We start from the raw sequence: 27,929 nt of genomic DNA, 5'->3' as shown, positions 1-27,929 counted from the left end.
TTCACATCGTAACTGTCATTACTTAATAATAAGTATATGTCATGTAGTTCGTATAAAAAAAATGTTTTTTACAATTATTGACAGTTTGCACAGATAATAAACAAAACTCATTAAACACATAATAAAGAAGGTTTCATGATGTCAAATATAAATAGACAATTTCACATTTGTTATCAGACAGGTGAACTGTATTTAGTTATTTTGTACTAATGTTCACAAATCAGTGATGATGAACGTCCTCCGGTCCATGTTTGGGGTCTGCAGCAGCTCAGCTGAAAAGGGAGAGGTCCATGATATGATAAAGAAGATATTTGGTAATGACCTGGTCATGAAGGATAATACTGACAGACATAATCAGTAAGAATCATCTTAGTAGTTAATTTATATTATTAGGAATATAGAATTGGCATGAAAAAATGTCTTAGTGAAAATAAATTCTATGTTTAGTGTTTGAAAAATGATATCACGACTGAATTAATAACGATACTGGAACCAAAAATCTGTACATTTCCTAAAGTTAAAAACACTTAAATCTATTTCCCTCGTCTATATATTTGAGGTAAAAATTTGTTTAAAAAAAAATAGTGCATCGTACATGGTTTGTATTTGTCACCTACAATTTGCGCATACAAATGAAACTGAAACGGTTAGACTTGTAGGTTTAGGTTGGGGAAACAGTACACCTTTCTTCCTCCAAATATCGAAAAGCATTCCTACCATATATTAGGTAAGTGTTATATGCTGAATGAATTGTTTTTTAATTAATTAATAATAAATATAAATAACCAAACCAAAACAAGTATTTTTATAGATCTAAAAAAGGATATTTTTCTGGAACACGGTCTGTAATAAGACATTTAATTTAATCTCGACGTAACTATAAGTTATGTCTTTGAAAGGTATTGATTGGCGACAGGTCACGGGAATACATTTCCATTAAGAAAAAATATTATATTAATATTATTAGATATTCAATGTGGGAGTGTCTAAGGGTCTATTGTCCACAAATTTTGTTGCAGAAGGACGAAATACGTGAGCCATATCAGAGATAACCTTCCAAAGATGTTGGACGCAAAAATACTTAACACTAAACTTAAATCGAAAAAGAATACACAAGCTGTTACAGAGGTATTATTCTAGATGAGCTAGTTCCGAGAGTATTCTTCTTTTGTTAACAATTTGAATGGTGTATAATATTAAATATATGCAAAATTAAGCCTCCTTTCACAACGAAGATCACCCGCCACAGAAAAATTTAAATGTATTAAAAATAATTCTCACACAATACGCTGGCTCTGCGATCCAAAATGTCAAAATTACTCGACAATTAAGAGGAAAGTTTCATTAAAAATTCCAATTTAAAAACATAAGTTAAATTATTAATTTTTTAAATAATAATTACGAAATATAATATTTTGCAGGGTACTGAGTCTACGGACGAAAGGCCGGGTAGAATCGGTCCTAAAATTGTTGTTTTTGATGCATCTACAGGTATTTATTAACATTTCTTTGAGTTGAGTTGTATAAAATAGAATTCATTTCTGAAATACGATGTAAAAATACATACCGCCCCCGTGGTTTCGTCTGGCATCGCTTGGTAAGGTTCCTAGAATGGATTCCGAATATAATTTCGTATCGAAATGCTCTGAAGAAATATCACCTACTTGTTCATAATTAATACGAACAGTGAAACACGGAAATGCATTCCCGTGCCATTTCGTTTATAAGACAACACAAACATCATAGAAATATATCACCGATTTTTTTAATAAAAATAAATCAGTGGCCCTACCACCTTTTTAGGTCTTGGCCTCAGATTTCTGTATCTGTTTCATGATCTTTTGTCAATGTAATAGGCAAGTAGGTGATCAGCCTTCTGTGCCTCACACACGCCGTCGACTTTTTTGTGTCTAAGGCAAGACGGTTTCCTTACCATGGTTCGCCGTTCGAGCGAATGTTAAATGCGTTCATAGAAAGAAAGTCTATTGGTGCACATCTAGGGTTCGAACCTATGACCTCAGGGATGAGTGTCGTACGCTGAAGCCACTGCTCACTGCAAGACTACATATTTAATTATCTACATTAAAAGTAAATATGACTATAGTATTGTCTTTGGTTAGCATAGCTCTTACAAATTGAAAGAAAACAATTTGTTTAACCGGATTAAAGCTATTTGTATTATTATAAACCATTAATTATTTACATTAGCGTGCGTGGTCACGGTGACTGAAGTCAAAAGTATCACAGCTGTAGAGATTCTCCTCTATTTTCGCTGATTGTTTGTCTTGGAATTTTAATTTGGATAGTATTGGAAACACCTGGGGTGTTTGACAATTTAAGGCCGTCTTCTTTATTGAAATTCGGGTGTTTTTTTTATTTCAATGGCTTCGCGTACCAATCTCGGGAAGAATATTTTTTCTTTCGCAAGTACTTTCGGTTGGTCAAAGCGTATGTAGTGATTAGGCCTGTGTGTGTTCACAGACTGCTGATTTTGTGTTTCATCTATGTCTTATGTCTGCAATGTGTTCTTTGAGTCTGCTGGACATATTGCGTTTAGTTTGCCCTATGTTAGACAGGTCACAGTCGCAATCCAGTTTGTGTATACCTGCATCTTGCAACGGGGTGTTACTTTTGATTGGTCTTAGGAATTGCAGAATCTTCTTGTGCGGCTTGAAAATTGTATTAATAGAAGCTCGTTTTAGGATTCGGCTAATTCTATCTGTAACTCCCTTTACATATGGCAGGTAGGCTGGCTGGCGGGGAACTGTTTGTGTCTTGTTTTTGTTTCTGTGATGCAGCCGGGGGATGCGCAGCTTGTTTCGCACCTGTTTTACAAGCTGTAGTTCCTCCTCGAGGTGGGCAGCATCACAAAGGGCTCATTTACTGACATAAACCAGTTGTGAAGGGTGGTGGTGGGATTCACCATTGAGGTACCTATCCGTGTGGGTTGCGTTTCTGTGTATTGTGTGACCTAGTGTGCCATCTACTTTGCGTATAATTATAGTTTAGTAGTAGTTTATAACAATATAAATAGCTTTAATCCGGTTAAAAAATTGTTTTCTTTAAATATGGCTATAAAATATGTGTATATGTGTATGTATATAATATTAATATTTTAAGTATTCAAGACTCAAATCTTACGTTAAATACGAATAATTACGATCATTACAAATTTTAAATATTTCAGGAACGGGTCGGCTGGTGTTGGTAGGTGATGAGAGAGTGAGCGTACAAGGATTGTCCAGTTTTGCCACAATTAAGGCAACGGCTTGCGTCTATGCTGGCAAGTGGATGTATGAGGTCCAACTCGGAACTAAAGGAATTATGCAGGTAACATAAAACATTAGTATTAGAATTGCGTGTTACATTTGAAGAAACCAGCTTTGTAGAGTAAACAATAAAGCTTTTTATAAAAAATTTGAATACTTAAATGATCCTAATCCTTGGGATAGATTTGCTCCAGTTCTAACAATTTGTATGACTCAATACTTGGCGATTAAAAAGAGTGGCGGAAAGTTTCTTGCCAGTTCTTCTTACCCGCTCTACGCCCTTGACTTGCGAACTGGTAGTAAATGTAAATTTACAATTAATTGAACTTCTTTTTGACGTTCATCAGTGTACTTGTTTACCTATATGAATAAATATAGTTTGAGTCTAAAGCCTTTACACATAGGAGCGTAACCACAATTTGTCAGAAAGAGACAGAAGACTACAGAGAGATTGCTGAGTGAGAGGGAAGTGAAATCCTCCGAAAACTAAAATGATCATTTATTATGTTCAAGAATTCATTATTTTAGGGCTATTTTTATTGCGATGTCTCAGCTCTCAGCCCTTTAAGCGACGATATTTTTAGAATGTCATCAAAATATATTTCCTAGGTCGGTTGGTGCACGGCAGCATGTACATTCTCAATGGACACAGGCGTGGGGGACACCGCCCATTCTTACGGTTACGATGGAGGGCGAGTGCGCAAGTGGAATGTGGCTACCTCACCGTATGGTTATGCATGGCTACCCGGTGACGTCATCGCTTCCTGTATTGACCTGGATAAGGGAACCCTGGAGTATTACAGGTATCAATATTTATATAATATAATTATTTTAAACAAAACTTGCTTGCTGGTTGTATTTTACTACTTATTTCCGTAAATTCGGTCACCGCGGGCCTAGTGAGAAGATTGAAAAACCCTTTAGTGCTAGACAGTTGTAAGTGGAAATAAATTAAACACAAGAACAGAGTGTCTTCCCCTTAATAGAGACTATAAGTAGTGTTAATGGATACTTTCTTATGTTAAATATTCTTTTTAGTAAAATATTTTGGTTTTAAATTACTTATAATTCGTAATATTAATGTGTATTTGTGCAGAGACAAAAAAAATCAATGGCGCTACAACCTTTTAGGTCTGGACCTGAAATATCTGTATCGGTTTCATGATCATTTTTTAATCGAATAGGCAAGTAGGTGATCAGCCTTCTGTGCCTGACACGCACCGTCGAGTTTTTGGGTCTAAGGCAAGACAGTTTCCTCCTTCACCGTTCGAGCGAATGTCAAATGTGCACATAGAAAGACAATCCATTGGTGCACAGCCGAGATCGAACCTACGACCTCAAGGATGAAAGTCGCACGCTGAAGCCACTAGGCCAACACTGCTCAAGTGTGTGCAGACGCAACTTATATGTGAAAGAATTCATAAAATATCTCAATTTTAGTATTATTTTGTTTAAACGATATATTGCTACCCTTTTTGAAATGTAACGTTATAGAAATGGCGTTTCTCTGGGAATGGCGTTCGATAAGGTGACACATGGAACGGGTTTAGCTTACTTCCCTGCTGTGTCCCTGGCCATGCAGGAACATTTATATGCGAATTTTGGACATGTACCGTTTGTGTAAGGTATTTTTTATAATGATAGCTATTTGTAACGTAAACATTACGTAATTAATAAATTACAGTATACACATTATAGATTTCATTTATCCTACGCGATATTCGTCGGCTAAACCTAAAGATGAACTCTTAAAGATGATTTAAGATATGTTTATACGCGTGTGACGTGTGATATACATATGTCATTAAATCTACGGGTCAAAGAATATGCATATTTTTTGAGAGATAATTTGCAAATTTGGAAAACATCAAAATTAAATTTTCAGGTTTCCAATAGAAGGTTATTCTCCGCTCCAAGCGGCACCAGAACGTGATTGCGCAAAAGCCGCCATCTTGTTTCGATCAGTTGACGCTTTATTGAATGAACTCACACACTTATCCACACTCAAACCAAACGCCAGCGCAAAGACTAGCAAGGTAGGATTTACTTTGCATTACTTCCTGAATGGCTCAATAATAATGCATAGACTTGATCTAAGCACGACGAACCTGAACGACTGACTGACAATTCTAAACGCATTCCTTCATAATAAACTTGAGTGGAACAAAAAAAAAAGTTAGCAAAAACACGGTACCGGAAAACAAATATTTAACATAGATACAAATTTTTAACAACACTGTTTTTCAAGGACCATTTAAAGAGTAAAGGTCTCTTCTTGTTAAGCATTTTCTGCAAATATTCCACACCACACATAAATACATCAGCCCACTGTACAAAATTGAACTCTAAAACAGTTGTAATGGCCCTTAAGACTGTTATTTAAAAAAAAATAGCCACTACCTTCGGGACGGTTTGGTTGGTGAATCCTCCCTCTATGTTGGAGGTAAACACCATACACCTTCCTCATTGGCCTTTCTACTTTGTTGCTGTTTGTCCATTTTTGATTGTTCATGCAAGTTATGTCGTTCGATGGCCCTTCCATTTCCAGTTATGTTTGCTATTTCATTAGAATGGGTAGTGAATAAATATTTTTTTTGTTATTTCTACTTTTCATCTTCTTTTAGTTTTGGTAACTATAGACAAGGTGTTGATGATTTGATAACATGATCTATGGTTATCGGTTTATATTTTACTTTAGGATAGTAGTTTTTTTTGCTCTACATACATGGTATTTACATATAATTATGAAATCAATGTATACAAATATTGCTAATACTATTTTTAAAGATAAAGTATGGAGTTTCTTGCCCATGCTTCTCCATATGATAAATGTTTTCAATTTCATTGCGGAAACTATATATATAATGTACTTAATAATAAACCGGTAACTCTGGCTTCTGAATCTTATCCAATGACGGTTAATTTGTTATACAACAGATTAAATCAAATTCGTCAAAGGTGGAAGAGGAAGTAGCTCTCCGTATCAACAGCTCCAACTCTGTGTACTCACCCCGGTCCTCACCTCACAATATGGATGTTCAGGGGATTGATATGAAGAAAATGTCGAGGAAAGTGAGTGTTAAGTCAAATTAAATTTCAACGCTTACAGCTTTAAATGAACTTATCAAGTCTGTGGCTTGTTTCGTATTAAGTGGTCCTGGAATCGATGCCACAAAGAGATATTGTTTTATTAAATTTGTGTTTGGTACAGATACCGGCAAACATCTTGAAAAAATGTCCGTGCCTGCGCAGAAGCGATTTTTAGGGTGAGGCGCGGCGGCGGGAGAGTGACGTGTCGATCGCGTGATTGGTAAATCGGCTGACGTTTGTGTCCCGCGCTGTCTACGATGCGCAAACTTTCTCCCACTCCCTTGTTTAATGCTCAAGAAGTTTGCCGGTATCTGTATAAGCCAAGAAACTAAGCTGTGCTCCAATGCGCTGGCTTCAATTAATAGATACATATAAATTTGAGATGGCGCAGTATTTTTTTTACAGAAATACTGGGCCCAAACGAATAGGAGGCCGCCGCCCTTGAACGGTCAATGCCAGATGGCTCGCGAGTGCGTTGCCGGCCTTTTAAGAATTTTTACGCTTTGAAGTAAGTCGTAAATATTCTGCAAGCAAAATAAGATATATTGTTAAATCGCTTACCAGGCCTTCCTCATGTCCTTGGCTCGCCTGGTTGTGATAGAACTTGGCACGGTGCTGAAGCAGTCCTACGTGGTAGTATCTGAATTGCTGCCCAGGTTTAGAGTGGCTTTGGGGTTAAATATTAAAGGACTCACACAAGAACAGCATGCTGTTGATTTCTTTTCAAAAATGAGAGATCGTGGTTTTGTGAGTAATTTTATAAAAAAAAACTTGTTAATATTTGTTACAAGTAAAGTATATTTTATTATTATATTCGCGTGGAGTATAAAAATACAAGTATCGAAACTTGTATTTTTCAATAATGTTGCGATATAACAGATTTAATTTAACACACCATTTTGTTATCACAAACGCCATATATAAAAAATTTGCTGTTTAGCAGATTTTTCTATTATTACTATTTGCCTTCAGATAAGGCTAAATGGTACTTTTATTTGTTCTCTGTTATAAAGAAACTTTGTGAAGGGAAATTATCTCTCTAAATTAAGAATTTGGTCCTTCGGGATTGAAATAGCAAAATCCTTATAAAACGAGCCCGTATTTTTTTCTTTTTATGTTAAAAAGAAATACAGATTCCAAATTCAATTGTAATATTTTTGTTTTAAGTGTAAAAGTATTTATGGCCAGACTAAACATATCACATTCATATCGAATCGATATGTTAAAATAGCTTTAAATATTTTAGATTCGGAGTGTATATTTTAGCATAAATTTAGTAGTTGTAGTACAAAATGACTCTGGCCAACTTATCGGAGACTTTTTAGAGTAGCATGACTGATATGTATTAAATTATTTACAATGTTGATCAATTTTAAAATTCGCTTTGTTAATTATAAATATAGAATATCGTATTTTTATATACATTATCAGACCAAAATGTGATAATGCTTTAAAAAACTAATTACAGAGTGGATTATCTGAGAAGTTCCTAGATCAGCCTCAGCCACGGCTTTGTATGTTATTGGAATTATTATGGACATTTCTCGACGAAGCCGCTTTGTGTGACATCCTGGAACATTGCGTTGTTAGGGAGTGCCTTATGTTCGATATGGTGTCGCCAGTAAGTTTACTGTCAATCTTACACTTAACACAATTATAGATTAAATTTTATTTTTTTCTTAAAAAAATGGTTTATAATGTATAATTTAAAAATATAATACCACTATAAAACCTTTTCTAGGGGCCTAGTCATGTTAATATGTAATTTAGATATTGATGTGCTCTATGATATAGTTATACGTTTATGTCTTTGTTATTGCCTTTTAATTGAGACAGCATCGAACATACGTCACCTATTTTAAGACTGAAGTTATTTAAGTCTAACCCAATTTACTAATAATACAACTAATTTACATAAGAAAGTATCCAATAACATTACTTACAGTCTCTATTGGGGAAGACACTCAATTCTTGTTTACTATTTTTTGACTTACCACTGTTAAGCCCTTAATAGTAAATTTATTTAATCGTTAATAATTACACGGATTGTATCTGCAATTGTCAGAAACATATAGGGCATATATTTTGTCGTTAGAAACATAGGCCAAAATCCAACAAGTCAATGTAACAAAGGAGATTCTATCTCTGACATATTCTGCTTTATGTTATCTGTGGCAGTTCCCGCGTTAATACAATCGTGAAATGACAACTGCGTACAAGTCAAATTTAATATCAAACTTATATTATTTATGTTGGTGTTTATATTTACAGGACATGAATTTCACGCAACAGATCGAAGGTATCTATGTACTGTGTGGGCTAATGCAGCACCGGGAGACCAGACACCATTTAGTTAAATATGTGTTCTTCAATAAAATAACGTTAGTAACAAATGTAAAAATTATCTCCCTTATTCACAAAAACTCTAATTGTACATTTAACCAGCGTAAGTTAAAGTACGTAAAGAAAGTGAATTAAATAAGTAGAGTAACTAAAGTAAGTGAAGTAAGTAATGTAAGTATAGTAAGTAAGTAAGTAAGTAAAGTAAGTAAATAAAGTGGTATTATATTTAAAACGGTGTAAATTTAAATTTTATATAAGGTCGTATCCTTTTTTAGGTTTAAAACAGACTGACAATTGACAATCTGTAATTAGCATTGTTCCACATACAATAGAAGCTTTAAATATTTACAATTAGCTATTGAAATAAAGACATCGTGTCATCGTATTTGTACCTCCAGGTGTTAAAAATAAAGAATATGTTTAGTAGTTTAGAGGTATTATTTAATAAACATATTTATAATTTAAAAAAAGTTTTGCCTACGGTCTACTAACTGTAACAGCAAAATAATTGTAGTCCCTTGAACAGTCATACTTTATACTCAATAACTATAATGATTAAAAAGCGAGAAATATATATGATAACCTATTGATTTTTTTTGGAAGTGATAGCTCTGCGAAACTAACACAGATGAAAGGGGTCCAAAATACAAATTTCCTCTCTAATTATATTTAAGTGTACAGTACAGAATACTTATACTTAAGAAGCATTGGTTGTAGATTTGACAACTTCATGAACATTAAGTGCCCCGATGATAGTGTTCTGAAGACGGTAATTCGCAAGTCTTGGTGGCAAAGACCCACTCCTGTTCATGGAGAGACCGATCCCAGAATTGCTGGTGAGTTCAAGAACCTGCACGGGTACCATGTAACATCCAATAGTAACGTGTTTTTGTATGTAATTTCGATGTAGTACCGTTGTTGTCGCTGCACATCGCGCAACGTTTTTGTGGTACACGACATTGGAATCTCAATTACTATCACTATTAGGAGTTACAGATTATCTTAATTTTTTTTTTTTAAACTCGGATATAAAAACTTTTCATTAGTTATTACTATTCCTGCATTGGAAATTAATCTATGTTTTGTAATATTATGTTTCTTAAAACTTATTTCTAAATTTTAAAAATTCCATCTCCAATTGGAATAATTTGATACTAAGGTATTTTATTCATTAAAACATTGTATACTCTTTTTTTTTAATTTTGTTGCGTGGCATCAGTTTTACAAATTATTTGCACGTGTAACGCTTTTGTATAAAAAATCTTCTACACGATTATATATACAACGTATTTTACTGAGTATCTTTTATTTAATTATGTTTACGGATCGTAGTATATAGTAGTATATACTACGATGTGTATTGCAATATACTAAGGTATAGTACTTTAAATAATTATCTTTTTGTGTATCTGAGACTATATCTTGTGTATAAATCGTTCTATAGTATCATAGTTATAGAGATTTATCTAATCTATAGAATTGTATCATTTACAGAGATGACGGAGAAAGGTGTAATAGGCCGGAGTGCTTTTTCTCATAATGATACTGGTGATTACTTTAATAATACTTTTTTAACTGTGAATCATAAGTTAGTACTGGTTAAACAAAGTTAATATTGTTAGAAATGTTTTAAAATTCATTTTCATCTCAGATTTTGATGCAATGTAATGTAAAGATTTTTACGATTTACCTCTTATATAAATGCTAAATCAGTTTCCTCTCTTTCTGTCAAATCTGGCTGACATTTTTGACATTTTAATAAACGAGTACTTTAAGATTGATTGTATTGACAATATTTCCTAACAAAGTTTTTTTTTTAATATTATGCCAATAGTTTTGACTTTATGCCATCCCTAACGACTAATGAATATACAACTTCTTAACCGAGTCTGTAGGCCAGAAAGTTAGAAAAAAGTACACCATCCATGGAAGTATCCACAGAACAAGAAAAAAAATTATTTTTTTCAGAAAAAATATCTAAACTCCGAGCGACCACAAAGGATGATGCACAACTTGAAGCTGAATATCGTGAAGATTGTGATAAAATCACAAAAGCCATTGCCCCATTGGAACGAGTTCAGGTAATAAAGTGTAAAGGGATGGTAATTAAGAAGCTAATGACAATATTACTTAAACTATGTTATAATACCATGTGTTGGCCTCGTGGCCGATCAATAGACCCCTTGCGGAACCTGCACGTTAGGATATCATTTATAAAATGATGTCCAATGAGTCATAGTTGAGCCAATAATGCCACTTATGAAGGTAATTGGGCGATATGACTATTTCCGTTCCGTTCGGGTAGGGAAAGTGCAAATCATGATAATATCATACCATAGTTCGATTCCCGGCTGTCCACTGGACTATCTTAAGGACAACGGGAGAAAACCAGCATAGGCTCAAAAATCTCCTCAATATTGTCCTTCATCGTTCGAGCGTATGTTAAATGCGCACACAGTAAATCCATTGGTGCTCAGCCGGAGGGATTGAACCTACGACGTCAGGGATGAGAGTTACACGCTGATTAAAACTATTTTTTGCTTATACTTTAAGTAATCAGGAAAACTAATGACAAAGCAATTAATATGAAGCTTTATAAAACGTAAATAAATTATTTGTTATTTCTAGTTAGAGTTTCTCCTTATGTTGTTGGATAACTCCGACGGCACAACCATGGTCCCGTCAACAAGGAAGATCTTTTTAGAAAAATTCCGCAGATATATAATGGACAACTGTATTTTAGATATGGTAACGCGAAATTTATATTTTTTACGGAGTATCTAAGTCAAAATTTTGTTACATATATTATCAAAACTTGTTAATAAAACCTCTCGAAACGCAGTTCTTCTATCGTTACTCTTAAAAGTTATGAGATCCATTAACATTGATCGGTTAATTTATTCAGTCCCTACTTAAGGGACCGTCTGTCTTAAGTTTTTACGTAACTAGCTAATCTGACAACATATTATATGTGACCATATCAATGTTATAGATATTTTATGTTTTAAACAAATATATTGAATATATAGCTGAAAGTGACTTATACTGTTTCAATAAAAGGATGGTACAGTTTTTTTCTCGACTTGGCGAACGTATACTCCTCGCCTCACTTATTTGTCAACAAAACTATAAAAAATAATTAATGATGCTTTACGAACGTTTAAAAATAGAAAAGCCTATAAAATGCGTTTAGGAACATTTCTTGCAGCGATTGTTTAATGTCTCCCGAAATTCTCCCGCTATTTCGTGGTGCTGTCATGCGCGACTATTGACAGCTGTCACGCGGTTGTGGCAGGAGAACCCACTTGGAAATCCGTTAGTAATATTAATTATTATCTGTGTTTTCCACGTAACGTCAACATTAAATATAGTCTATTGAAAGTCGGTTTAAAACGACGCAGAAATGTTGAATTTTACGACTAAATTTAGCAAATCAATTATTTACATTGACAAAAAAAAATTCTATTGCCACATTAAAGATCAGACTTATTGACAATTAAATGTTATAATTTCATAATTTTCAAATTTATTCATAAAAATCTATTTTTCCACAAAGCCCGCGAGAAAGTTCTCGACTTTTAAGAAAGAGTACGCTAGTTTTATGTAGAGAAGCAAGAAGAAGATGTCTTAGTTTCGGTTTTAATTCAAAAGCAGTGAGAAAGTTGTGAAATCTACCAACACTTTTTATTAGACATAAAACATGTTGGTAGACTGTGTAACGAATTTAAATTTAAGAATCTTTTCAGTAATGCTCCACCCCATATCCCTCCACGTACCTTTATCGATGGCGAACTCGACTTCTACAATGTGGACCGATTAGGGGGTGTCTTACCATTTCTAGTCAGGACTTTACGGTATAACTGAGTAACTGATTTTAGTTCAACACTATTTTTCCAGCAAAGAAACATGAATCCGCCCAATATAAATGCTTCTTATGTATACCTAAGAGTTTAAGAAAGATTCTATTATATCATTGTCTCGAATTAATCTAAAATAACTTTCATGATAGAACTTTTATTGGCCGTATTTTGAATAAAAAAACTCTAAATTAATTCGATTGTTAGGTAAATCAATCAATGGTTGTCAGGAATTATTTTCCTGTTAACTGTAACGTTATTGTCTTTGATGTAAATCGAATTATTCTGATCAATGCTGAATTATTGATCTTAATGGAGCTCTTACTTCGGGAGAAAACAGTGTGAGAGAACGTTGAGTTATTTGCTGCCGCGGCTAATAAATGGACTAAGTCAGTTATTAGATAGCTTAACGTTACGCAGCAAGACTATTGCTACATTAATACAAACCACAGTGATTTTCAAATGCATATTAGGTTCATTTATTATTCTGTAAAAAAATGAAAAAAAAAAAACCATTTTTTCAGACAAGATCTGATAAATATGTTGGGTGAGGACAATCCATTTGTACAAAGTTTTGAACCAAATTACAACCGTGCTGGTGGAATTGATACAGGTACAGGTATTAAGTCACCCAATTTGTATTACGAAAGTAAAGCAAGCTGACACATCTTCTCTTTTTTCTTCTGGGAATCGAACTCTCAGATTTGGTATTGCCCACTAAATGGAGGAGGTAATATACGTACATAAAATTAGTACAAAATTAAGAAAACACTGTTTAAACGGATTGAAGCTATGTATTATTATAATAAACTTTTAATTTTTAATTTTTTCCGACGTTTCGCGTGCTTTACAGCGCGCGTGGTCACGGTGACCAATATATTCGGTGAATACAATTAAATCCGTTTAAAAAGTGTTTTCTTAATGTGTAAAAGCTATGTTAACAAAAGACAATACTAGTACAAAATTATTCAGTTTATATACTATTTTAGGAGTCAGTGAAATGGCTGCCGGCTCACCAGGTTTGGCCACCCTTCCTCAAGTGATATCTTCAATGGCTCGATTTATGAACGGGACTTTGCCGCCAATGCCCAATAGGTCAGTACAGACAGAAAAGAGAGTTTATATATATATATATATATATTATAAAACGGGGCAAACTGAGTTAACTAGAACTTAAATTATTCTCAGTTTTGGAAAATACTTTGAAGGTATATCTTGCTAGATTGCTCTAGAATTTTCTAAAGCCGGAGTTTTTGTGTTTAAACTTTGATTTCTTTGTTGAAGTCTTAAAGAATGAAGAATATGAGAAAAAGTTGTAAAATCGTGTCTTTTGATTGTGATTGTTCAAATGGATTGAATAATCACGTGACTTTAATACGATCTAGAGAATGTCTAAACAAATGCAACACGCCTTGTAAATTTAATTTCTGATTTTGTTCTTAGTAGTAAGTTCTTCTATATTCTAACACATTTTTTTCCATTTTTGTAATATATATTGTAACATGAGAGCAGTCTATTATTGGCTTAACCCTGAAAGCCTTGCGTTTGACTCACGGCTTTTTTAAACTAAGGAAAGGAAAAGTTTCAAACATCGTGAGGAAACTGACTTAGGCCCTAAAAATCGACGTCTATCAGAAGAGCTTTGCCTAATCAAAATGTTTTTTTATTAAGATACAGAAATCTGAGGTCAATGAATGTAGCGCATCTAGTTAATATTTATTTTAACAGCTAAATGTTTATAGAACAACTGGTGAAACAGCCCTCGCTCTCAAAGGTGCAAGATCAATGATGCCTGGTGCCGGTTCCATAGAAGTAAGATCTGCTTATCTCCGTCTTCTTGACGGACTACTTGCGTTGTACCACGGGACTGCCATCAAACATGCTGAAAAGGTAAGCTCTGAACGTGAAAAGGGCCCACAGTATTGCCATTTTATTGACGAATATTTCTTAAATAAAGCTTAAAAATAAATAAACACTTTAATTTGTATTTTTAACGTAAATTATCAATAAATTGACCAAAGTTAATATATGTGGTTATATTACCCACATATATTGACTTTTGTCAATTAATGATTTGGCATTTAAAAATACATATAACCCCTAATGTTACCCCTTTTAACAACCCTCAGTTTTAATTGAATTAAATTATCTAGTATATATGAATTATATATTATATCATACCTTTTCTATTATATTTCTTAGATAAGGAAAATCTTAATTTTTAAACCTGCTCTAACTATAGTCTCACTAATTACGCTTAATTAGTAACTGGCGTAAATCAAAGACAATATAATCAAAATAATTTTGTCTTATTTATTATTAATGAGTTAATTTTTTTAGCTGTGTGAGCTACGAGATAACCAGTTGGATTTGGCTGATTGTCTCCATGATATTGAACAGAGGATGCAAGCTGTATCCGTGGAACTCCAATCTAGTGGAGGTTATACATATAAAAACTTTTAATAAGTCTCCTAGTTTAGTGGATATCTCTCATCGTGCATTAACTTTAGATTCGCAAAACAATTGTACCGGGTCGGTAGGCTTAATAAAAAAAATAAAAGTAGGCATAGACAAAAATAAATAGCCACGATTGGAGTTTATATTTAGTGTTTTGTTAGTTGGGTTCGAGAGTTACATTGTATACAAAAGTGTTGGCAAGTTGGCATCACTGGTCAAATTACATTCGTTTGACCAATCACAATCGCCCTGTATCCGTCCGTTTGTACGTTTTCAACACTGAAACATTGAAATTCCTTTACTCACCCAACACAACATATACATATATTTCTTTGGTACCTATGCAACCGTATCTAACATTCGAAGGGAACTGTGTCTAAACTATTGCTAATAAGGAGTTGGACCAGTCTTTCAGTGTCATAAGCTTATTACGATTTTTAAAGTTTCAATTCCATAGGTGCAAACGGGGAGCTTTCGGAGCAAGAGAAAATGAGGAAGGTGTTAATGGAGAAAATTTTGAAAGAGTTGGATAGGTCGAAAGCAGTTTATGTGGTATTTGAGTGTTAATACATGTATTTACTGTAGTTTGCTTGCGCAGTCAAATTATCGCTGTATTTAGAATAACCTATACGCTGCATGTAGGAAATAAATGATAGCCAACATTGTCTAGAGAATAAGACACAATAGTGTAATTAAAATTGTAGGTAGCACTGTAAATGCTAAGTAGTAAGCTGTGAAAAGGCCCGCCACCCAATTGTAACCTTTTAGCAATGCGTAGCCTATTATATCCGGCCTATTTGCTTCATTTTATACAAAAACATTGGTACGCTTTTATTGTATCTATCTATAACGAGTCTGGCCATATATACTCTTACATAAAACTTTACTTTTTTTCAACTTTTTTATTTTGAATTTGGAACAAGTTTTTTTCGTTATCGCGCCATTTCTGATATTGTTTCGTGTTAATTATCAAATTATAATATGGAATGGGGTGAAAATCGGAGTGCAGTAATGGCTTTATCATCGAATATTTTTTTTTATTTTTGCTGTTCTTTAATAATTAATATGTAGTAATAAAATTCAACAATATTTATATATAACATTACTTCATTAGAAAAAAAAACGCATTTTCATTTGTAACAGAACTTATGGCTGGACAAGGTATATGTGTGTGTGGTATATCCCGTATATGGTCCATATATGTATAATCTGAAATGTATTATGGGCGACATTTATCTGTCATCTATTTTAAGGTTTTCGATCTATGTAAGTCGATTGGTTGAAACATTTTCATACATTTAAATTTTAATGATTCTAGTTGAAATAGAAATTTGGCATTAAATGCAGGAAAAGTTAGAGTCGAGTGCCCTACAAATGGGATGGGTGATTGGCGCAATATGGACTAAACAAAGACAACAAGAATTAGCTAAGCATTTTACTGGAACACTGCATTCGTTGAGGCTTGCTTCGGACCCGGATTACGCGAGCATGCAGGTAATAATCCAGCGGCACTACAATCTTATTTACTTACAATTTCAGGCTTCTGTTTGCATGTTTATTTGAATATTCCCGTAACAAAAAGGACGGCCTCCTTCGTTCTTTAGAAACGTCTCGGGACATAACAATAATGGGCTCGTGGCAACCGAATTAAAATTGTACGAAATAGAGCGAGACAGCTAATTCAAACTCATATATTTCTTTGTATCACATCCGTCATTTAAACATTATATATCCGGCGGCTGCTTGGGAGATTAACAAACAGTTATCTGTACAATATTATTGATGGAACTTGGCTTAATTTAGATAGGTTATAAAATATCTGATAGTGTTTTATAACCTATAAAATATTATATTAGTAAGCGTATCGCCACAGATGATACAAATAGCAAGTGAAGTTACGAGTAAGACTCCCATACCTCCCAGTACCAGCTCCTTCCACATGACCGTATTCAACGTAGTGGTTGGAATCGTCGATGACAGATCCCTTTCCCAGTGGCTGGTCCCCTTGGCGTTGCGTATAGATGTAGCATCACTACAGTATAACAAAAATTTAAAATATTTTTGACCATATAATAATATTAAGGATAAATACTCCGGAAACTTGACGGACTGAAATCAGATCTAGAAAAAAAATTTGTTGGCGTTGATTAAAATTTGTACCAAAGACTATATGGACTGTGTTACAGGTGGCAAGTAAGGAGATATTGCCAGGAAAAAGCTCGTTATTGGGGAAAAATAGTTATGAATCACTTCAACTTGAATATACTTCTAGCTCTGATCAAAGGTGTGTTGATATCATTAATAAAAAATTATTTTCTTTGTTGACCTAGAGATCATAGATTATAGACCACTCATCATTGATTTGATGATTGAAAGACAATAAATATGTATTGATCCTTCACTATAATTTCCATTGTTGACTCTAATTATGATATTAATACAATATAAACTCTTCAATACAAAAATAATAATTATGAATATAATTTTTGTTTAATTTGGTTTTTATTCAATCATGGCAAGTATTATGGAGTCAAAAATTCATTCGATTACATTACATTAGTTTGGTCTAGGGCTGTTACTAGTAATTTTATTAAATATTTAAATGAAAAGTATTTATTGCTTGCTTTTTTTTGTGTCCCCGAAACACTCTATCGTCCGTCTCATGTCACGCAACTTTATTTATTTATTCATACTTCGTTGCAAAAAATAAAATAAACACAAATAACACAATACATAAAAATTACAAGGGATGCAACGGGCGGCCTTATCGCTAATCGCGATCTCTTCCAGGCAACCCTAGTAAGAGAAAAAGAAAAATGATGAGTGCAAGAAGCGCAGAACCAAATGCTATATAAAATCTTTCTAAATCCTTAATCAATATCACTAATAGAATATATATATGTAAATTCTCAGCAAAAAATAAAAATAATATTCGACGATTAGGCCATTCCTGCAATCCGATTTTCACCCCATTCCATATTATAATTTGATAATTAACACGAAGAAACATGTGAAATGGCGCAAAATCGAAATAAGTTTTTAAAATAATATACGTGTTCCAAATTCAAAATAATTAAAAAGTTGAAAAAAAAGAAAAAGTTTTTATGTAACAGTTTTATGGCCATAAAAGCGTACCAATATTTTTGTATAAAATAATACAAATATATATATATATATCTATTAATAACAAACTAAAAATTAAAAGCTAATCTTACAGATTCATGAATAGCGAATAGCGATGCAAATGCAATAAAAAGAAAAGGAAACAAGAATTACAAAAGTCACGATTTATCAGGATTGGATGACTAGACATACGTTTGTTTTACAAATTACAAGTCAGCGCTATCGCTCCATAGAGACGAGAACACCACGCTTCTTTGCGCCAGTACTTGATATAAATAAATACACAAGTAAAATAAATACAATGCCATCGAGTCCTACGCAATGATTGAGTTTCTCACTAATGTCATATGACTAGACGTCGTGGTATTTACATAACAAAAACTGCAGCAGTAATTACAGCGTGACTATCGAAACAGACTGACGAACTATTGCACGTGCGATCGCGCTTTTTATTTGAACTTTTTATTAATTTATTTATTACAGCTTCTAAGGCTTGGATGGTATATATATTTTATAAGGCCGTGGGTCGCTTTCTGACGAAACAATTCGATTAATTTTCAGGCCGTATCTATGGTCTGTCTTGAATGACAATCACTATTTAATGTCCCTAACGCTATGCTCATTTTTTAGCCCTCTGAGTCCTCCATCTAGAACGGAAACTCCACGAGCTGTGTCACATTCTCAATTAGATGGCAGGACCGGTATGACGTCGCTAATACTACTATATAGCAGTAACATTTTTAACATTGAAAAAAGTTCTTTGAAAACGATAAGTAATATACAATAAGTTTTGACCTTGTAAGTACGAGGTGCTATCTCCTCCTCTACTCCTTGGACGAGGACCTTCATCTGCGGATGGGTTCTTGCAAACTAATTAGAAAGGACAGATAAAAATTATAATAGAATTAAGTTTTCTTTACTTTGATTTTGCTAAAAATAAAAGGCTATTCTTTTATTTAAATTTTTTTTTAAAAATATAAATACGATATGTTGTGATTATAAATCAGATGGAATCATTCGTATTACAGTATTCTTCTATTATAATTACATACATTAAAAAAATCATTAGCGCTACAACCTGTTTCGGTCTGGGCCACACATTTCTAATCTGTTCCATGATCATTTGTCAATCTAATAGACAAGTAGGTGATCGGCATCCTGTGTTGACGCACGCCGTCGACTTTTTGGGTCTGAGGCAAGCCGTTTTCCTAATGATGTGTCGGCTTCACCGATCGAGTGAATGTTACATGTGCTCATAGAAAGACTTTCTATTGGTGTACAGCCGGAGATGCGACCTCAGGGATGAGAGTCACACGTTAAGCCACTAGGCCAACACTGCTCTTTAATTGACATATTCAGATTAAAACTGCTTCAATATTTAAATAATATAAAGCGTAAAACAGGTACACAGGAGTTTGCGGAGTCTCTGTTCGCGTTCATACCTGACTACCACGTGGACGCTATGTTGGAACTTTGTAATACACTGCGCCTGTACATGCATCCTACTGTGCCGATACATCAGATTTCCGGTTTGTTCAATAATCATATAACATTAATAAGGAAGGTATAAGTTGGAGGATGTTGCGTGTTTAGAAGTTGGGTAAAACATATAGTGTTTTTCAAGATTTTTTAAGGATTCTTATGTCTTTTAAATGAAAATAATTCGTTTAAAATTCCGAACTTTACTTAATAATACGATTTAACAGAATTCTTATGACAATTTATATAAATACCTGCTTTTATCTAAACACTCAAACCCTAAAATATTTTCTCGGGATTTTAACAACGACAAAACGACTTTGATAAAAGAAAAAAACATTTGTTCTCTTTGGAGTAGAGATTCCTGGGGCGCTAAGTAAAGATTTAAGTTGACGCCTGGTAGATACTACCGGTGATGCCAGAGCTATTGCTTTCCTCACTCAACGAATAAGTATCGCAATACTGCCATAGGGACCCAACTTTTTAAATTTGTTTTAATTTTTATTATTATTATTACTGTGTAGGTTAAGAATATTGGAAATACCTTGTATCTTTGATAAATAGATCATATTATTAGAAGTGTTACCAACCTGAGGCTTCTGACAAAACATTTGGTGTACCGCGCGCACATTCCAACTTGGTTAGCAAAGCGCCACTCACGCGAGCAATACGAATAATTAACAAAATTTCTACTGAGGTAGACCTATTTGTTTGTACACTGGCTGACTTCACAAGAGTTGCTTGCTATATTATTAGTTATAAGATTTAGGCATATAAATATATTTTTTTAAATGTTTTTTATGTGGGATAATCGGTGTAGGTATTAGTTTGACGTTCTATCGAATTAGTTGCAACTAATAAGGTAGAATAATGATGTGGAATAAATACATAATAATATTATTTCTTACTTTAGGCTAGATTTTACAAGAACTAAACAGGTTTTTGACAATTAACCCAAATGATGCCAAATGGCGGTATTGTCGTAATTGTGATATATGTTTTGTCGTGCTTGAACTCTTGTATGTGGTGGTATTATTATATTATTAATAATTTCAAACAGTAACTTTACACGTATCCGTCCGTCGTTCCATACCTGAGCATTTCTTAAGGCAGTTTTTGCCGCGCACCACCAGTTTGTGGCACCAGCTGCCCACTGAAGTATCACCGAACCAATTCGACTTAGGGTCCTTAAAGATAGCGTACCAATTCTTAATAGGCCGGCGACTCTGGCATTGAGTATCCGTGGGCGGTATAAATTAACATCAGATGAGCCTCCTGTTCTATAAAAAAATTTATAGAACATATAAAAAAATTCCTTGTAAACTAAAAAAAAAAATTAAAAAATTAGTGGCGGAACTTTGGGAATTTTAAACTGGTTAACATTTTAACTGTTAAGTGGTACATTTAGATAATTCATTTTTCATATTTACGTTCATAAGAATAAATTTCGATCTGATTTCTTATATTCTCTCAGAATGGGACGACCTAGTGGTATCATGCGCGGCATTCCTCTGCTCTGAGTTTGCAGACTCGCGCATCGTGTTGGCCAGCACTCGTGAATCGTTAGTACAAACGCTGGCCTCTTTTGCCACCCAACCCGCCACTATGAGGGCGATTGAGAGGGTACCACTCAAACAGTAAGCATTGTTTACTAATAAAATGAAAACTCAAACTCATTAGCGCGTAGCAGCTATCACAGGAATTTAATTAATGCTTGAAAGTCATGAAAGTGGATGAATCGTGAGATGTCTGGACAGTATAAAGCGGAGATCCGTGGTGCCAATGCGGTAAAAAGGCGTATGTATATAAAATAAATAAGAAAAATAGTGTAGGACTTGATAATAGCCTGCTACGAACCCTAGATAAGATAACATTCATATTGAAAAATGTTTTATTAATTCATGACTCCCACACTAAGTCACACTAACCATATAATCTTAATATATATAAATCTCCTGTCACGATGTTAGTCCACGATGGAATCCTAAACTACTTAACCAATTTTAAATTAAATTGGCACACCGTGAGCAGTCTGGTCCAACTTAAGAGATAGGATAGCTTAGATCTTTAATTGTAGTTACAATTTTATTTTATTGCAAATTATTTGTCGATAATTAATTGACAGTCACAATTATCTGTTAACTCCAAAAGATTCTAACAGATGTCGATACTTTTCGACTGGATTGAGTAAGTAATCAATAGATGGCACTGCTATGGTAAACCGACAAACGTGTCATATAAGCTACAATTCAATATCATGATTATTATTGAGGCTAAAGAATAAATTAAATTTATTTTTTAGTAAACGAAATACCGTGAAATTCAATTATTTCTACTTTTTTTAATTTTTTGTGTTAGCATAGCCAACCACGTGTTACCTAGACCGAAGTGTAAATCAAATTCAAATTATAGTGACGATAATACAGAGAAATTATTCTTTCGTGTCACGGTATTTAGGCTAACTTAAACCACATTAAGGAGAAACGAAGTTCGCGGGGGCAGCTAGTGGTTATTTATAAAGAGACGGCAGTTAAGTGCCTTTGTAAATATTTAGTTAATTTGCTAACCTATTAGAATAGAGAAATTCTTGATTTTTATATGGAAAACTGAAGCGACGCCTACATTCACTGGCCATTTGGCCACGACGACGTAGACATCGACGATCCCACTTTTTTCGTAGGCTACTCGTCCGCTATGTTTTTGGCTGTAAATATCATACAAAAAAATCTTATTAGGTCGGCTTTATCTACTTAATTAAAAAATTTAACAGACAAATGGCGATGATTGAAGAACTAGTACGTCCATATCAGAATCGTGCCTGGGCTCAGTCCAATTGGGTGCTGGTACGGTTCTGGCACGGGTCCGGCTTCGGTTTCCGGCACAGACAATGGCCGCACTTAGCTGCCAGGTATAAATCTTTTAAATTGTAGGTACTTATTGATATTTAAAAAGAGTATCGGGAGTTTTTTACGCCAGCTTTATCTCTCTACACCCTCTGTCTTCTTTGCCGATGAGTAGGGATGTCTACCTAGTCAAATTTAATGACGTGGAGCAAGTGATACCTGTATCTTATATTCCATAATAAACATATTTTATTTTAAGATTTCTGTGTTTTTTTTATAGACTCAGGCTTCTGTTTCGGATACATGTAATCTTTCCCTATATGAACAAGTGGATACTTACACAGCCTGGATACATGACCTTAGTGTTAAAACTCGTGCGCAACTTCCTTAATGTGTCTCTGAATAAATTTTAATAATATTGATAGTAAAATGTTTTATTAGATATGGAGATCGGGAACCAACAGTTAATAATCTTGGTGCTAAGGTGGATGCGGGGCTGATGAGTCAGTGTTTTGGTAACGACTTAAAAATATTATTAATCAACAATATTATATGAGGCTGATGAAGAATTCTTTATTTATAAAATACTTATAGCGCATGGTAAATGAGTATATATTTTAAATTCAAAGCGTATACTATATACCTAATACAGACTGTTTGTTATATGTAAAACACTGGGACTTTTCCTTGTTTCCACTCTATATATTCAGTCATAGTCATAGTAATTCAGTCTTCAATATTGAGTCTATAGACCAAGTTCCAGCTATAAAATAAATAAATTAATAAGTTTTTTGAAGTTTTTTCGGTTTTTTTCGGTTACGCGTCACATTTTTCCGTTATGTGCCATCTTTTTCTTGTCCCTACCAAGGTTGATTTGAAGAGATTTGAAGCTATTAATAACAAAAATATATAATAACGATAACAATCATAGTAAGAACCTTAGAAGTAATAGGGTAAAATGAAATTATTGTATTAATTGTATTCATGTCTATGATAATAAAAACCTTTTGTTAAACTTTATCTTATATGACTTTATTTAACCAATTTCCGTAAAGTTGCATAATATAGTAGATCATTTTTCGAAAAACAAGGTCATAAAGAAGTTTCACTTCTTACGTGTGTACACGCACACATTTTTCTTATTTCAATTTTAATATTGAGTATATACACGCAATCCCAAGTTTCCGACTGAAGCGCTACGGATATTGGTAAAACTGAATAAAAATTGATTCAATATTTAAATTCGTTCTCTTAGATGTCACAGAGTTTAAAATTATAAGAATGTAAAACTAAAAAGTTTTTATTAAATAATTTTTATTGTTTTTAATAGTGATAAGACTCTTTTTTTACACTGCATATATTTTTGTTATATTTGGTGTGAAACGAAATCTATTTATGATCTAACTCAGATTTTTTATAGGCCCATGCCCATCCGAAGTAATACAAAGTAGGATCAGAGATTATCTATCAACACATCCGAAGCAAGCTGCATTATTTTTAAATTCTCTTCTAAGCCAATTAAATTGGGCGTTTTCAGAGTTCTTTACAATGATGCAAGAGGTATGTGCACTTGTTAATTCTCAGTATGACAAATGTGTCAGTATGACTTAACCCAACTAGAAACAATGATTTTTACATTGGCGTTTATTCCAAGGACCATTTCTTTGTGGAACCAACTGCCCACAGACGTATTTCCGAACCAATTCGAATCTTAAGGAACGATTCCACCAGTGTGTAGAACTGTGCGGCACAGTGTTGTACAGCGTACGGCATAAATGTTTGTTTTGGTCGACTCAAGCGAACAAAAACAAATTGCGCACACGGTACAAGTAGTGGACTCGTGTCGACGCGCACACACTTTTCGTTCGCTTCAGTGTTGCTGCCGCTATAAATACCAGCAAACATTTAACAAAAATAATTTGAAATTGCGTATAATTCTGTAGTAGGTATGCCAAGATAATAATGTTGCCATATTAATAAGCATTACCTAATATGTTTTTAACATTTTCATAATTTCTTTAAGATGGACAGAATTCAAATAGATACCCACTTAGAACCGCGGCAAATAAAGCTCTGTGCTACTTGCTTCGATCTTTACCACGGACTGGCACGGGCTTTGGAGATGACCATGTCATTAGCACCAATGCTGCTGACAAAGGCGGAGGCAAGCGATGGCCAAAATGATCTGTTACTTGGACGAACATGTCAGGTAAGGAATTATATTTTTTGGGTTTATGGAAGCATACAGATAAAACTGTTTAACATATTTAAAAAAATGCGTGGGTACAAAGTACACATGTCAGAAGTAAAACTTCTTTCTGTCGCGCTTGATAACTATGTTCTTGACGCGCGTGTTCTTATAATGATGTTGTGGAGTAACGATTTCTGAAAAAAAAAACAAAAGTTAAGAATTAAAAAAAAAACATCGTTCTTACGATCTTGACTCCTAAGAAGGAAAATGCATGATAAGATTTTTTTTTGTATTTATGAAATACATATGTAATATTTATTTACTTATAGTAGATGTAGCGAGCAACTACATAAAGTGATGGCTACCACTAGTGCAGACCATATTTGTGGCGAGGTGCCTCGCAAGTCTGGAGTCAGCTTTACATTTGTTGCTGACCGTGGTTGATGTGAATAATTGGTCTAAATGATTAACATTATATTTGAAGACGAAAGCGTTCATAATCTTTTTGACTTTTTGATACTTATTGCGTTTAATGTTGTATAATAACATGTAAAGGAAATATTTACAAGATATAAGATTATTTTAAATTGCAATTTCTGAGATTTGCCACTTATAAAAAAATTAATAGTTACGTTTCTCTTTAGATTCTAATGGCAGTCATTTCGCGTATTTGTGTACGTGGAGGGGGCAGTGGGGGGTTCAGTAGGCTTGTATCCCGAGGTCTACCTGATACAGACAGGGTCCATTATTACGTTGCGCTTGCTCCAGTGGCTGGGTGTATAGTGAAGATTTTAGACCCGAAATTGCCAGTTGAGGTAATGTTATTAGAAAATGTAAAATGGGAGTTAAGTTTAGTATCACAAATATAGTATCTAGTAGCTTTCTTCACCGTAAAGAGTCTAATGTATACCAAGTAGTGCCGTATTATTAATATAGAAACGTCGTCCTTATTGAAGTATGTGGCCGGCTAGTAATTTTCGCTAGTTCATATAAAAATGTAAACTTATTCGACGTATAACTTATTACGTTCGAGTAATATTGACATTTTCTTGCGCAAGAAAATCTGACAGTTTAAATTATTAATATTGTTTTTTTTTAATCCTAGTAACATCCAGTGATCAGTAAAACTTACGAAATTGTAAACATTTTTATATTTCAAACAAAATGATTGTACAATTTTGATGTAAGACAATTCATGTGTATATTTCTAGCATCTGACCAAAGCAAAAACATCCCTCATCACTGAACCATTGTTTCGTATCGACGGTATGGAGTTCATGATCTCCAAGAACAATAAACAGTTCTCGTTCTATAAATGTAAGTTATTTTCAGATACATTATTCTCAAGAACCGAATGAGACATAATACGAAAACTTATTTTTTTAAATAATATCTAAAAAGAGTTTCAACTGTACTTAAACCTACAATACATCATGTCGCTAATGATTGGTCCAGAGGCGCTGTTGACCAACCACAATGTGGGAATGTGATTGGTGATTTAAAGCGCGTCGAAAAGGCTCTCGTCCTCCCGAGGGTCCAAAGTCCAAGAGTTATACTGTATACACATAAATTATTGCATATTGTACAAAAAAAAGTTTCATTGCTTTGTCGTTATAAATTTTACACCCGAAGTAGGTGGTAATTTTATAAATTGATAATTTCCCGTGCAATTTTTCTGTGTAGGTTTTTGTGTGCAAATATAACTTCGGCTTGCGTGCTACTTGGAGATTCTTCCTTTTGCCGCCTTATTATCAATCATATTAAAAATATAGCTAAGCAACTTAGGTGGAAAGCGGGTATGCCTTTAACACCGAGTACACTACTCACCTTTAAAGATACAGTTCCAGATGATGTAAAGAAAGAAGAGCTAAAAGCACTAGAAGCGGCGATAGATCAATTACGCTCAGCCCGTGATAACTATTTGAAGACTAGATCGCCTGGCTCCAGTGGAGCTCAGTCAGATCTTCTTTGTACTATTTGTTATGCCCGACCCGCGGATACAGCCTTTGTACCATGTGGACATCACTCTTGCAGGTTGTTTTTTGAGAAGACATATAATTCTGATGTTTCATTTATTAATAATACTGCCTTGGCATACATTCTATCTAAGTAAAATGCTACTGTCTAGCTTCGAACTTAATTTATGTATGAATTATGTTTTTGATAAACGCACACTAAATAAAATAAAATAAATCAGTAGCGCTGTAGTTTTTTAGATCTGGGCCTCAAATTTCTGTATCTGCTTCATGATCATTTATCAATCCTATAGGCATGATCAGCCTCCTGTGCGTGACACACGCCGTCGACTTTTTGGGTCTAAGGCAAGCCGATTTCCTTAGAATGTTTTCTTTCACCGTTCGAGCGAAGGACAATGCGCACATAAAAAGAAATGCATTGGTGAACAGCCGGGGATCGAACCTACGACCTCAGGGATAACAGTTGCATGCTGGAGCCAGAGGATAAACCATGCTCACACAATAAACAAATCAAAGATGTAACGGCTATCATATAAAATTTATGTAGTCTATATTGGTTGTCTTATTACAGCCAAAAAAGATCGTTAAGCTGGCTAAGATAAAAGCCCACTTCGCAAGCGACCCCACTTTAAAAAATATTGTATAGGAAAAACATTCGTGCTTGTGTTTATGACCAGGCTGGTAAAATAATAAGTTAAAGATATTATGAATTTCTATGCTTTTAGAGCCTGCATAATGCAACATCTACTCAACAGCAAACAGTGCTTCTTTTGTAAGGCTGATATTGACACTGTGCATGAAATCGAAGTTGTCAACAACTGAATATAAACTCAAAGAACGTGGGACGTCCTGAGACCTTTAGAGATATTATCTATGCATAAGCTTTCTGAAATCGACAGAAATCTAAAAGACAGATTGAAGTAATTTAGCATTTGTTTGCTTTTATTTTTGAATAAACCATTTATTTATATAAAGATTAATTTTGTCAATGTTTTAATATTTTATTATATTATTTGTATTTTTTGTAATGTTTTACTTTTAATAAAATTGAATCAAAATTGTATAGTTTTTAATAAACGTTTCGTAATATTTTTATTTAATTAGCGCGTATAAGCTCGTCTTTGAAAGAGGTTGTAGGCACGTAATGACGCGTCTTTTGGTACACGCTCAACTCGTATGAACGTTGACGCGCTTCTAACTTCTAATCTCGTAGAAGAAAATAGCAATGTTTCTTCTTCAGTATCCATGTTGATACTGACACGACGCCACTATCGGTTCGAGAGAATTCGCCGAGATGTGCC

At 34.0% G+C, this 27,929-nt stretch overlaps 1 protein-coding gene across 4 annotated transcripts; it reads left to right on the top strand.

Moving 5' to 3' along the window:
- The first annotated feature begins 189 nt into the window (after window positions 1–189).
- Window positions 190–27,592, top strand: LOC123714612 (E3 ubiquitin-protein ligase RNF123-like). Of its 4 annotated transcripts, none has more exons than XM_045668959.1 (35): window positions 190–357; window positions 1,020–1,128; window positions 1,422–1,491; window positions 3,188–3,330; window positions 3,879–4,072; window positions 4,764–4,889; window positions 5,155–5,305; window positions 6,228–6,341; window positions 6,924–7,106; window positions 7,828–7,980; window positions 8,631–8,740; window positions 9,420–9,538; window positions 10,197–10,250; window positions 10,671–10,783; window positions 11,331–11,450; window positions 11,896–12,017; window positions 12,449–12,556; window positions 13,084–13,172; window positions 13,549–13,654; window positions 14,302–14,449; window positions 14,900–14,999; window positions 15,474–15,568; window positions 16,364–16,510; window positions 17,203–17,300; window positions 18,770–18,840; window positions 19,543–19,668; window positions 21,093–21,255; window positions 22,389–22,526; window positions 22,903–22,976; window positions 23,882–24,021; window positions 24,485–24,670; window positions 25,297–25,467; window positions 25,864–25,969; window positions 26,494–26,686; window positions 27,354–27,592. In XM_045668959.1, exons 1-35 carry the CDS (start codon window positions 227–229, stop codon window positions 27,448–27,450), a joined length of 4,368 nt encoding a protein of 1,455 aa, XP_045524915.1. In that variant the 5' UTR covers window positions 190–226; the 3' UTR covers window positions 27,451–27,592. The 4 variants fall into 4 exon arrangements, with proteins under 4 accessions (XP_045524915.1, XP_045524914.1, XP_045524913.1 ...); XM_045668958.1 differs by having other exon boundaries at window positions 6,207–6,341; window positions 11,911–12,017; XM_045668957.1 differs by having other exon boundaries at window positions 6,207–6,341.
- Window positions 27,593–27,929: the final 337 nt, after the last annotated feature.

The sequence above is a fragment of the Pieris brassicae genome, chromosome 9 (genome assembly GCF_905147105.1).
Source record: "Pieris brassicae chromosome 9, ilPieBrab1.1, whole genome shotgun sequence".
NCBI lineage: Eukaryota > Metazoa > Arthropoda > Insecta > Lepidoptera > Pieridae > Pieris > Pieris brassicae.
The sequence above is the reverse complement of the archived record's forward strand: the minus strand, read 5'-3'. Positions and strand labels throughout refer to the sequence as shown.

Coding starts and splice junctions, on each gene's coding strand:
- LOC123714612 (XM_045668957.1), top strand. CDS start 227: ATGATGAACGTCCTCCGGTCCATGTTTGGGGTCTGCAGCAGCTCAGCT. Junction 8,741..9,419: donor GTGTTCTTCAATAAAATAAC/GTTAGTAACAAA, acceptor CATTGGTTGTAG/ATTTGACAACTTCATGAACA. Junction 15,000..15,473: donor GGAACTCCAATCTAGTGGAG/GTTATACATATA, acceptor TCAATTCCATAG/GTGCAAACGGGGAGCTTTCG.